The sequence below is a fragment of the Oncorhynchus mykiss genome, chromosome 12, assembly GCF_057628025.1.
Source record: "Oncorhynchus mykiss isolate SJ-2025 chromosome 12, ASM5762802v1, whole genome shotgun sequence".
NCBI lineage: Eukaryota > Metazoa > Chordata > Actinopteri > Salmoniformes > Salmonidae > Oncorhynchus > Oncorhynchus mykiss.
Genome location: NC_143033.1, coordinates 17,624,364 through 17,638,162, shown reverse-complemented (window position 1 = coordinate 17,638,162; position 13,799 = coordinate 17,624,364). Strand labels below are relative to the sequence as shown.

The 13,799-nt window shown below is 42.5% G+C and overlaps 1 protein-coding gene across 1 annotated transcript in view; it reads right to left on the bottom strand.

Moving 5' to 3' along the window:
* Window positions 1-469: 469 nt before the first annotated feature.
* The window catches only part of LOC110536801 (zinc finger SWIM domain-containing protein 6), a 70,163-nt gene continuing 56,833 nt past the window's right edge, over window positions 470-13,799 (bottom strand). Inside the window, exons 10-14 of the mRNA XM_036937055.2 lie at window positions 13,641-13,776; window positions 10,523-10,680; window positions 10,243-10,406; window positions 6,524-6,605; window positions 470-4,386 (exon numbers count right to left, since the gene is read on the bottom strand). Coding sequence (XP_036792950.2) covers window positions 3,524-4,386; window positions 6,524-6,605; window positions 10,243-10,406; window positions 10,523-10,680; window positions 13,641-13,776 — 1,403 coding nt within the window. The 3' untranslated portion in view covers window positions 470-3,523. The remainder of the gene's footprint in view (window positions 4,387-6,523; window positions 6,606-10,242; window positions 10,407-10,522; window positions 10,681-13,640; window positions 13,777-13,799) is intronic.

The following is a 13,799-nucleotide window of genomic DNA, read 5'->3' as shown; positions in this document are numbered from 1 at the left end:
CCCTGGATGCTGTTAACGATAAAAGACAGGAAGAGGAAGGAATATTCCTATAGTCATCTAACCAAGTAAACTAAAGCGTCCAGCCTGTATCACAAAAAAAGATCTAGGGGAAATACTACTTTTGAATTCCACAGAATCACCTGGAGTGGAATGTTTACAGCTCTCTATTAGACACATCATGGATTATCAGGAGTGATAAAGAACAAAACACTTGGAATACTCCCCAAATACAGCAAACACTAACACTGTTGAGGAAACAAATGAGCAGGAAAAAACCTTGACATCCTTTCTACTACTACTCTCAGTGGATTCATAATTTCCCAGGAGAGGTCCAGCGTTTCACTCACTTACATTCTGGGATAAAAGAAAGGAAAACAGTGTTTCTCCTTTCTCCACTGATGGCGCAGTGTGTAAAATAGCAGAACTAGGAACCTTCAAAAATAAATGCAAATAAACACTACACAAGATCTCCTCTCAAAAAACGAATTTTAATTAAAACAAAAAAGTTCAATCATTAACAAGTTTAAAAAACAGTGATTTAGTTACATAAATAAATTGATATTGGTGTATCAAATCTGAATTTTAACACATGAGCAATGTTGACACGGTTGAAGAAGTACAATCGTTTACCTATCATAATAAATAAAATGGAACATGAATGATATTTGTCTTTGGACAAAGGACCTATGGACAAACCTCTAGGGGAGGAGGGGACAAGAGACACTAGACAATGTTTCTGCACCCAAAAACAAACAGAGAAGGGCTTTTAAAGCACAGAACACAGAACCATTCAGCTAAAAATGAAAGACACTAAAAGTTGTAACCAAAGTTGGTTGGCTTTTTCATTTCAATGAACAAAGTTTGGTAGTCAGAACTCCCGTTTGGTTGTTTTAAAGCGTTAAGACAAGGCAAGAAAGAAGGCTGTTCTCATTGAATAATTCTAGAGAGATAACTAAAAAGTTAAAAAAGGAGAAACATAAAAAAGCGTAACAAAACAAAATTGAACAGTCAAGACCAACATAGCAACTTTCTGTCCTGCACAAAGTCAAGGAGTCGACAGAAGAGGCGTGTTGTGGGTTCGTTGTAGAGGCGTGTTGTGGGTTCGTTGTAGAGGCAAGTACATGTTTTAATTGGTTGTTCTGCATATAATGTAGATTATTTTTTTGTGACTTGAACACTGTGGAAGGAGACATGATGCGTGAACAAACCAAATTTCACCACAGCGTATTACTATGCTAATTATTAGTAAAGAGTCAGGGATTTTTTTCACGGCTTCGTAGGCACTGGGCCGGAGTTCTCCATTTGTAATGCTAAGGCATTACTGATCGGGCTCCTGGGCAGTTTCTCTCTCCTTCTCTCCTCTTATACCACGGTGCCCAATACAACTGTGTTCAACTGGAGGATTAATATATTTTGCTGGTCCATACTAAATACAACATCCATGTCCTTTTTTGCAAACAGCCGGTTCCTGTCAAGCAGTCCAGTGGATGTCAGTCTGTCTGTCTCTCTGGGGTCGCCCAGCTAACAGTCCTACTGAGATGACCCCTAACCTTTGACCTTTGTCCTGGCCCCTGATGATGCAACGCGACACGTTTTAAAAGTCCTTCTGATATGTTTTGGTTATAAAAACCATGGTACTGCAGCTTCAAGTATTTTGCATTACATAGAATATGATTTAATAAATTAGTTAACGTATACATTTGTTTTCAATATTCAGACATATACTATTATATATACAGTACAATAAAATGCTCTCATTCTCTCTTTTTTATTTTCCTTTGCTTTTTTTGTTGAGAAATCCCTGAGAATGTATGTTGACAGTTGCTAAGTTTCCACAAGCGCAAGCACTATGACAGTATAATTGTGTTTTTCTGCAAGTGTGTGTTTACAGGTTGTTTCTGCAACTGCATGAGTTTCTGAGTGTGTCTGTTACTATGTGTTTCTATGCGTGTGTGTGTGTGTGTGTGTTTCTGCACGTGTCTAAAGCATCAGGGTAAACAACACTGCAAAGCCACAGCAGACAGTCAGCCTGGAGTTGATGATCCCTGTTACTAAAGCCACAGCAGACAGGCAGCCTGGAGTTGATGATCCCTGTTACTAAAGCCACAGCAGACAGCCAGCCTGGAGTTGGTGATCCCTGTTACTAAAGCCACAGCAGACCGTCAGCCTGGAGTTGGTGATCTCTCTCAGCCTGGAGTTGATGATCCCTGTTACTAAAGCCACAGCAGACAGTCAGCCTGGAGTTGGTGATCCCTGTTACTAAAGCCACAGCCAGCCTTGAGTTGATGATCCCTGTTACTAAAGCCACAGCAGACAGTCAGCCTGGAGTTTATGATCCCTGTTACTAAAGCCACAGCAGACAGTCAGCCTGGAGTTGATGATCCCTGTTACTAAAGCCACAGCCAGCCTGGAGTTGATGATCCCTGTTACTAAAGCCACAGCAGACAGTCAGCCTGGAGTTGATGATCCCTGTTACTAAAGCCACAGCAGACAGTCAGCCTGGAGTTGATGATCCCTGTTACTAAAGTCACAGCAGACAGGCAGCCTGGAGTTGGTGATCCCTATTACTAAAGCCACAGCAGACAGTCAGCCTGGAGTTAGTGATCTCTCTCAGCCTGGAGTTGGTGATCCCTGTTACTAAAGCCACAGCAGTCAGCCTGGAGTTGGTAATCTCTGTTACTAAAGCCACAGCAGACAGTCAGCCTGGAGTTGATGATCCCTGTTACTAAAGCCACAGCAGACCGTCAGCCTGGAGTTGATGATCCCTGTTACTAAAGCCACAGCAGACAGTCAGCCTGGAGTTGATGATCCCTGTTACTAAAGCCACAGCAGACAGTCAGCCTGGAGTTGGTGATCCCTGTTACTAAAGCCACAGCAGACAGTCAGCCTGTTGTTGGTGATCTCTCTTACTAAAGAGACATAAAACAAGAAATTGTGGACTGAACTGGATAGTGAACTGTTTGTGTTGTTATTTAACTGTTAACACACACTGACCACACTGAGTGGGGGAAGGAGGGGTGAGGAAGGGCTAAGGATAAGGGGGGAATAAAGCTGGGTCCGTACGAGGTACTGGTCATGTCTGATGGAGTTGCTCTGTTTGGTTTTAAGCCTTGTTTGTCTCATTGTCTCTGAGCTGTGAGCATTTAACAGAGGGGGACAGGAGTGCTATGTGGACATCTCGCCACTGGACAACATATACTCAGTGTAAAAAGATTTTATTTTTCTCTTTAGTTCTCTCTCTCTCTTACACTCTTTCACACTGTCTTTATACATAAAGGGACACACACACACACACTTCCACAACATGACAATTTTCTTTTTTGTTTGCTTGTGAACTAAATAGGGTCTATACACATTAATACCGATGTGGCCTTGTGTTGTTTTCAGGTTTTTCTTTCACTTATTCCGTCACTTTTTAAGTTAAAAGGGATACAAACGCAGAATCAAGTAAAAGGGGGCGTGATCGCTCTCAATCTCCATACATCCATCAACCAATCACAATAGTTTTTAAGTTTAGTCTTCGTCAACCGAACCTCTCCCGTACGAGCATCATGAGTTTCTTCTTGCCCTTGTAGATCTGTTTGAGGTTGTCTATGAACTGGGTAAACTGGATGTGTCCGTCCTGGGCCATGAGGAACGTCTCTCTGGCCTTACTGAGGAACTCGATGAACTCGCTGTAGTGGCGCGGGCTGATGTGCGTGAGGCGAGAGTGCGTGGTGTTGATGTAGGCTCCGATGGTGGCGTCCAGCAGTTGCCTGAGTGGAGCCTTGTCCAGCGACATCAGCTTCCCAGAGTTCCTGCGGCTGTGCAGTGCCACCATGCCCGGCGTGGTCAATGTGCACCGTCTCAAAATGTCTGACAGCACAGTGGCGCACTTCACACTTTTCACCACCAGGGGAATGACGGCAGCCAGCTCATTCTTCCCCAGAGAGTGACTCAGAGCACAGGCCCACAGCACGTCATTGATAGCCGGGTGGGTGTCCTGGTTGTAGCTGAGGTTAAGGTGGGCCATGGCTAGCGTGGCCAGCTTGTAAGCCCTCATGGGATATCCTCTGTGCTCCATGTACCTGGCTATTGTAAAGAGCTGTGTGTAGCTCATCCCCGTGACGGCCGCGTCCAGAACGATCTGGTAGGCCGTCTCGAAGGCGATGTGGTCCTTCTCACAGAGGGTGAGGGCAGAGAGGGAACAGTTCTGGGGGTCCTTCATGGCACACTGCAGGGCCAGTGTTCGGGCGGAGGAGGCCAGGTTCTCCTGCTGGTGACAGTCCAGGTGCAGTCGGACGATGGTGGTGTTGGACATGACGGTGGTGGCCACGATGCTGGTGGCCTCGGTCGGGGTGAACAAGGTGAACCAACTCTGCATGATGCTGTCCAACGCATACACACCTACAGCAGTGGAGAGCAGAGGAGAAGCTGGTTAGGTCATGGAAATATGTTCTACACACACCACATCTTTTAATTTTTTTAATACCTTTATTTCAACAAGGAACACAGACTGAGACCAAGGTTTCTTTTACAGCTGGGCCCTGCGTATACATGTTTACACATACAGTTTAGGTACAATGATTAAGAAACTACACAAGACAAACAAAAAGATCACAGATAACACAAAAAAAATACAGCAACAGATTACATTTACACACAGGTTATTCCCCTAACAGCACAAGACCTTGCATTACCGAAACAGTAACAAGCAATACACAAATAAAAATCCTACAATAAATATATAAAATGGGCGACAGGGGGACAAGAGTCTCAAGTTTAAGTTTAGTCTGCAGGCTATTCCATAGGCAAGGAGCGTAACAGGAAAAGGCAGCCATACCCAACTCTGTGGAAATCGCATGGGCCTCAAGTGTAATCCATGCTTGAGACCTGGTTTTACGAATTATAATTATAATATTAGTGATGATAAATAAGAAGGTAGTTTATTCAGAAGTGCTTTATAGACAAACACGAGAGCATGTTGTTCTCGTCTCACGGACAGCGAAGACCAACCCACATTTTGATATTAAACACAGTGGTGAGTTCTGTAGCTAGCTCCCGTAATAAACCTAAATGCGCAATGATAAGTAGCATCCAGCGATTTAAGTGTTGATGCCGTAGCATGCATGTAAATAATATCCCCATAATCCATAACAGACATAAAAGTAGCTTGCACAATTTGTCTTCTATTTGTAGAGGACAAACATGTCCTGTTTCTATAGAGGAAGCCTAGCTTGATTTTTAGCCATTTCCAAAGTTAGTCAGTATGCATTTTAAAAGACAGGGATATGGTTGGATGATAAACTTAAGTATTTATATGCAGAGACCTGATTCATTCGAGAACCATCTGAGCTCGTAAGTGCAAGTGTATTTTCAACCAACTTTTTGAACATATTAAAAATCATAAAATGTGTTGTTTTTTCCCCGTTAAAACAAGTTTCAGCTGTATAAAAGACCCTTGTAATATCTTAAAATCTGTCTCCAATAATGACAACGCTTGGTCAGCCGTTTAAGCGATAGAGAACATGCAGTGTCATCAGCATATAAATTAATTTGACACTTTCTTATCTCATCACCAATACTGTTTATGTAGAGTGTGAACAGTAATGGACCAAGTTTAGAACCTTGTGGGACCCATTTTAACCAACTCCAATGGCTCCGACTGAATGCCGTCGACTCTAACAGCCTGACTTCTATCCTTTAGATAATCATGAAACCAACGACAGGCATCCAATCCCAGTCCTATTGACGACAGCTTACCCAAAAGTATGGTCTACAGTGTCAAAAGCTTTAGATAAATCTATGAACAAGGCGGCACAGTACTTTCAATTATCTAGGGCATTAGTAATATCATTTACAACACGTACAGTGGCCGTAATAGTACTGTGTTTAGGTCTAAAGCCAGATTGATTACTAGAAAGAGTATTGTTAACAGTTAAAAAGATTGTAGTTGCCTTTTCACTAATGACTCTAGAATTTTTGTCAAACAGGAGAGCTTAGAGATGGGCCGATAATTATCCAATTCACTACCATCACCTCCCTTGAGGAGTGGTAAAACAAAAGCTGATTTCCAAGATTTAGGAATCTTTCCTATGACAAATGTTTGATTAAAGATATGCGTCACTACACCAGCAATAATAGGTGCCGCACACCAGATTGTCAGCGCCTAATGATTTCATAGAATCTATAGCAGATAGTTCAGATAAGTCCCTCGGCCTTCAGCTGATGTGGAAAACAGTAAGCTTCAGCAGGGAAGTCAAGGAGTTTCCTGGTTTAAGTGAGTTAACAGTTTTCCAGAATTTAGCGGGATCACCAGCAGACTCTGTCATCAAGAAAATACCTAGATTTTGCCATCTTTATACCTCCGGTCCATTTACTTCTCAATTGTCTAAAAAGCAGCCAATCAGCTGTTTCACCAGTTTTCCACAGTTAACACCACAGCTGACATTATGCACATTGTAAATGGGAACCCATTCAACAACAGGATACTTTTGTTCTGCAGCCACACACACTGGAAAACAGCATTAGAATAGTAACTCACCAACTTCTGTGGCACTGGTGACCAGCCACCGTACCATCTCTCTCCTCCTCCAGTTCAACGTGGACAGAGTCATTCTCATCACCTTCAGGGGAGAAAGGAACAGGTACAGGTTAGGGAGGTGTGTTTGTTTGCTTGCGTATATATATATAACATAAACCCACCAAAAAAAAGTATAAATGTCCCCTTTCAGGACCCTGTCTTTCAAAGATAATTCGTAAAAATCCAAATAACTTCACAGATCTTCATTGTAAAGGGTTTAAACACTGTTTCCCATGCATGAACAATTAATGAACATGCACCTGTGGAATGGTCGTCAAAACCCTAACAACTTACAGATGGTAGGCAATTAAGGTCACAGTTATGAAAACTTACGACACTAAAGAGGCCTTTCTACTGACTCTGAAAAGCACCAAAAGAAAGATGCCCAGGGTCCCTGCTCATCTGCGTGAATGTGCCTTAGGCATGCTGCAAGGAGGCATAAGGACTGCAGATATGGCCAGGGCAATAAATTGCTATGTCCATACTGTGAGACGGACAGCTGATCGTCCTCGCAGTGGCAGACCACGTGCAACAACACCTGCGCAGGATCGGTACATCCGAACATCACACCTGCGGGACATCACTTCACAAATTTCTTGTTAACAAACTATAGTTTTGGCAAGAAGGTTAGGACATATATTTTGTGCATGACACAAGTAATTTTCCAACAATTGTTTACAGACAGATTATTTCACTGCATCACAATTCCAGTGGTTCAGAAGTTTACATACACTAAGTTGACTGTGCATTTAAACAGCTTGGAAAATTCCAGAAAATGATGTCATGGCTTTAGAAGCTTCTGATAAGCTAATTGACATAATTTGAGTCAATTGGAGGTGTACCTGCGGATGTATTTTAAGGCCTACCTTCAAACTCAGTTTGCTTGACATCATAGGAAAATCAAAAGAAATCAGCCAAGACCTCAGAAAAAAATTGTAGACCTCCACAAGTCTGGTTCATCCTTGGGAGCATTTTCCAAACGCCTGAAGGTACCACGTTCATCTGTACAAACAATAGTATGCAAGTATAAACACCATGGGACCATGCAGACGTCATACCGCTCTGGAAGGAGATGCGTTCTGTCTCCTAGAGATGAATGTACTTCGGTGCAAAAAGTGCAAATCAATCTCAAAACAACAGCAAAGGACCTTGTGAAGATGCTGTAGGAAACAGGCACAAAGTATCTATATCCACAGTAAATATGAATCCTATATCGACATAACCTGAAAGGCCCTTCAGCAAGGAAGAAGCCACTGCTCAAAAACCTCCATAAAAAGCTAGACTACGTTTTGCAACTGCACATCGAGACAAAGATCATACGTTTTGGAGAAATGTCCTCTGGTTTGATGAAACAAAACTGCTCGGCCATAATGACATCGTTATGTTTGGAGGAAAAAGCGGGAGGCTTGCAAGCCGAAGAACACCATCCCAACCGTGAAGCACAGGAGTGGCAGCATCATGTTGTGGAGGTGCTTTGCTGCAGGAGGGACTGGTGCACTTCACAAAATAGATGGCATCATGAGGCAGGGAAATTATGTGGATATATTAAGCAACATCTCAAGACAAAGCTTGGTCGCAAATGGGTCTTCGAAATGGACAATGACTCCAAGCGTACTTCCAAGTTGTGGCAAAATGGCTTAAGGACAACAAAGTCAAGGTATTGGAGTGGCCATCACAAAGCCCTGACCTGAATCCTATAGAAAATCTGTGGGCAAAACTGAAAAAGCATGTGCGAGCAAGGAGGTCTACAAACCGGACTCCGTTACACTAGCTTATTTCACCAACTTATTGTGGGAAGCTTGTGGAAGGCCACCCAAAACGTTTGACCCAAGTTAAACAATTTAAAGGCAATGCTACCAAATACCAATTGAGCGCATGTAAACTTCTGACCCACTGGGAATGTAATGAAATAAATAAAAGCTGAAATAAATCACTCTACTATTATTCTGACATTTCACATTCTTAAAATAAAGTGGTGATCCTAACTGACCTAAAACAGGGAATTTGTACTAGGATTAAATGTCAGGAATTGTGAAAAACTGAGTTTAAATTGATTTGGCTACGGTGTATGCAGACTTCGACTGACTGACCGACCAACCGTCTGTCCGTCTGTGTACACTACCGGTCAAAAGTTTTTGAAATTTTTTTTTAATGAAAATTGACACAGTGTAATGTCTTAACGTACTCAAATTAAAGCATAGAACAAGTAAACAACAAAATAATGTAATAGTTTTGTTTAACAGAATGCAATCTACACTTTTGACTCAAAGTAGCCATCTTTTGCAGACATACAGTCGAACACATTCTTTCTACAATGGAAATCAAATATTGTTCGGAAATTCCTTCCCAACACTGTTTCCGAAGTTCCCACAAATGTGTTGCCCTTGTAGGTTGCTTTACTTTCATCCTTCTGCACAGTTCATCCCAAACCAGCTGGATGGGGTCTAAGTCTGGAGACTGTGCTGGCCATTCCATGATTTGAAGACTACCGTCTTGTTCTTTTGTTCTAAGGTAGTTCTGACATCGCCTGGAGGTATGTTCTGGGTCATTATCTTGCTGTGGGATGAATTCCTGACCAACTAGACGTACACCAGAGGGTATTGCATGGCACTGCAAAATGCTGTGGTAGCCGTATTGGTTCAGGGTGCCACTCACTCTGTGCAAGTCGCCGACTCTGGATCCAGCAAAAGAGCCCCAAGACCATCACGCTTCCTCCTCCATGTTTGACAGTTGGTGTCACACACTGAGGAACCATCCTTTCGCCTACTCAATGGCGTACAAAAACCCTGCGTGATGAACCGAAGATTTCACATTTTGATTGATCAGTCCATAAGACCTTCTTCCAGTCTTCAGTAGTCCACTGGCAGTGCTTCATGGCCCAGTCAAGACTCTTTTTCATATTTAGCAATGGCTTTCTTACTGCCACTCGACCAGTCAAACATTAGGCTCGAAGTCCTCTCTTCACAGTTGAAACTGAGACTTGATTACCTCGACCAGTGTTACGCTGTGCTTGAAGATGTTGTCCTGCGAATCGCCTATCACCCAAGCTGTTGACTCTAAGAAACGTCTCTTCTGATTCTGTTGTGGCTTTGGATCTGCCAGACCTCTTCTTGTCAGAGTTTCAAGTGCCTTTTGATGGTGTAGTAAACTGTACTCACTGACACCTTGGCTTTCTTTGCAATTTCTCGAAAGGAAAGACCTACACTTTTAAGGATTATAATGGTCTGTCTTCCTTTGTTAATTGCCTTTTTCTCGCCATTATGATAGCAATATACTGCTTCCTGTAGTACAATACTTTCAAAATAATGCTTAAGAGGGTGTAGTAACAGTCTGTTCCAACACCGCTTTAATACAGACAGAGGGCTTGTAAGTAATAAACAAAAGTTGGGACACATGTAGGAATTGTTAACATCAACTTTCAAGGCTTAATTTACTTCCATCGCTGCAGAACAGCTGTACGTTGTTAACCCATTACTTGTTCCCTGAAAAAGGCCTTTTTAAATAACCGTGAAATTTACATTATTTATCAGTTTTTGGTAACCTAAACTTTTTTTAAACCTCTGGCAGTTTACCACTTACCTTTGTACCATTTCAGGTTATTCACTGGACTTGAACTGCTTAAATGTCTATAAAAACTGGGAAAATGGGGGTGGCTAAAATGTTTGACCGGTATATGTTACCTGAAGGCCCAGCTCCAGTGAGACTTTAAGCAGTGTGAGGTCTGGCAGGCTGTCCATCAGAGTAGCGATCTTGAAGGCATCCTGAGCCAGTTTGAAGATGTGAGACGAGGAGTGGATGTTCTTCTGGATGGACTCTAACACCGTTTCTAACTTACGCCCATCGCCTGAGAGACAAAAACCCAATATAAAACCACCTATTTGCAGAAAAGATAGTAAACATTATCTGAGCATGTGTGTATTTTTGTGTTTGTACATACAGTATGTTTGTTTGTGTACATACCTTTGGCTGCGGTAAGCATGGTGGAGGCCAGTTCACATTGTTGTGACTCTATGTGAGATAGAGTGAACCAGCGAGGGTAGCGGTTAGGGACCATAGATACTATATGGTGAGGTCTGGATAGATCACCTGATGGAGCCGTGGTTTCCAGGACCGGTAACCTAAAGACACACATTTAATACACTGATGTTTAATATAACTGTTTTGCTTCTAATAAGGAAGCATGGGCCTTTAAGGGGTCTTCTAAGGCTTATGGGAAATCCCGGTCTCTCTGCAAGATTCAGTGCTTCTGTTAAAGCAGAGGTCAGAAATAGAAAGTATTCATACCACTTGCTACATCTGATGCTGATTCTAGACTGTATTGTTGAAAATAAAGATTTATAAATATAATACAATTCAGAGGAGTTTAACATGGGCAAAATTAAATAAAGTTGTAAATGTAGAAAGACACCCAAATGAAACCCCACGTCATAAAATAGTGTACAAAACATTATGGACACCTGCCCTTTCCGTGACAGACTGACCAGGTGAATCCAGGTGAAAGGTGGATTACTGATGCCACCTGTTAAATCCACAGTGAAGAGGAAAGGGAGGAGATGGTTAAACAAGGATTTGTATGCTTTGAGACATGGATTGTGTATGTGCCATTCAAATGGTAAAATAGGCTAGACAAAAAGATTTATGGGCTAGACAAAAATATTTATGGGCTAGACAAAAGATTTATGGGCAAGACAAAAAGATTTATGGGCAAGACAAAAAGATTTATGGGCTAGACAAAAAGATTTATGGGCAAGACAAAAAGATTTATGGGCTAGACAAAAAGATTTATGGACAAGACAAAAAGATTTATGGGCTAGACAAAAATATTTATGGGCTAGACAAAAAGATTTATGGGCAAGACAAAAAGATTTATGGGCTAGACAAAAAGATTTATGGGCAAGACAAAAAGATTTATGGGCTAGACAAAAATATTTATGGGCTAGACAAAAATATTTATGGGCTAGACAAAAATATTTATGGGCAAGACAAAAAGATTTATGGGCAAGACAAAAAGATTTATGGGCTAGACAAAAAGATTTATGGGCAACACAAAAAGATTTATGGGCTAGACAAAAATATTTATGGGCTAGACAAAAAGATTTATGGGCTAGACAAAAGATTTATGGGCTAGACAAAAGATTTATGGGCTAGACAAAAGATTTAAGTGCCTTTGAACAAGGTATGGTAGAACGTGCCAGGCACACCAGTTTGTGTCAAGAACTGCAACGCTGCTGGGTTTTACACACTCAACAGTTTCCCGTGTGCATCAAGAATGGTCCACAACCTAAAGGACATCCAGCCAGCTTGACACAACTGTAGGAAGCACTTGAGTAAACATGGGCCAGAATCCCTGTGGAACGCGTCGACACCTTGTAGAGTCCATGCCCCAATGAATTGAGGCTGTTCTGAGGGCAAAATGAGGGGGTGCAACTCAATACTAGGAAAGTGTATTTTATGTTTTCAAAACTCAGTGTATATCTCTCTATCAATATATATACACACACACACACACACACACACACACACACACACACACACACACACACACACACACACATACACTCAGCAAAAAAATCGTTGTCCTCTCACTGTCAACTGCGTTTATTTTCAGCAAACTTAACATGTGTAAATATTTGTATGAACATAAGATTCAACAACTGAGACATACACTGAACAAGTTCCACAGACATGTGACTAACATAAATGGAATAACGTGCCACTGAACAAACAGGAGTCTAAATCAAAAGTAACAGTCAGTATCTGGTGTGGACACCAGCTGCATTAAGTACTGCAGTGCATCGCCTCCTCATGGACTGCACCAGATTTGACAGTTTTTGCTGTGAGATGCTACCCCACTCTTCCACCAAGGCACCTGCAAGTTCCCGGACATTTCTGTGGGGAATGTCCCTAGCCCTCACCCGCCGATCCAACAGGTCCCAGAAGTGCTGAAATCTGGGCTCTTCGCTGGCCATGGCAGAACACTGACATTCCTGTCTTGCAGGAAATCACGCCCAGAATGAGCAGTATGGCTGGTGGCATTGTCAATGTGAAGGGTCATGCTCATCAGGATGAGCCTGCAAGAAGGATAACACATGAGGTAGGAGGATGTCTTCCCTGTAACGCACAGCGTTGAGATTGCTTGCCAATGACAACTTGCCAATGACAACAAGCTCAGTCCGACGATGCTGTGACAACACCCCAGACCAGGACGGACCCTCCACCTCCATCCCCCCTGGTGATTCAAAACTGCGAGTCGTCAGTGAAGAGCACTTTTTGCCAGTCCCGTCTGGTCCAGCGACGGTGGGTTTGTGCCCATAGGCGACGTTGTTGCCGGTGATGTCTGGTGAGGACCTGCCTTACAACAGGCCTACAAGCCCTCGGTCCAGCCTCTCTCAGCCTATTGCAGACAGTCTGAGCACTGATGGAGGGATTGTGCATCCCTGGTGTAACTCGGGCAGTTGTTGTTGCCATTCCTGTACCTGCCCCGCAGGTGTGATGTTCGGATGTACCGACGATGTGCAGGTATTGTTACATGTGGTCTGCCACTGTGATGACAATCAGCTGTCTGTCCTGTCTCCCTGTAGTGCTGCATTAGGCGTCTCACAGTATGGACATTGCAATTTATTGCCCTGGCCACATCTGCAGTCCTCATGCCTCCTTGCAGCACGCATAAGGCACGTTCACGCAGATGAGCAGACACTGTGACCTTAATTGCCTACCGTCTGTAAGCTGTTAGTGTCCTAACGACCGTTGCATGTTCATTAATTATTTATGGTTCTTTGAACAAGCATGGGACACAGTGTTTAAACCCTTTACAATGAAGATCTGTGAAGATATTTTGATTTTTACGAATTATCTTTGAAAGAGTCCTGAAAAAGGGATGTTTCTTTTTTTGCTGAGTTGATATATAAATAAAACTATTATTCAACCATTTTCAGTGGTGTTTAATTATTTAATAAGGATAGCTTCCTGTCTCGTCACAGACACACACACAGAATTTGAGACTCAAATGAGGCTGAGCTCCTTTTTCAACTGAAGTGTTATTTTCTGATACAGGTTTGTGTGTGCGTTTTGTACTCACCTCATGGCTCTCAGTGCAATTTTGTACGCCAGTTCAGCGTCGTGAGGTAGTAGGGAGGTGAAGAGATACTTGGCGAAAGTATGCATGGGAACACTCTCTCTGTAGAGCAACTCTCCTAGACCACTGTATGGACCAGCTACAGGAGACCGAATACAGGGT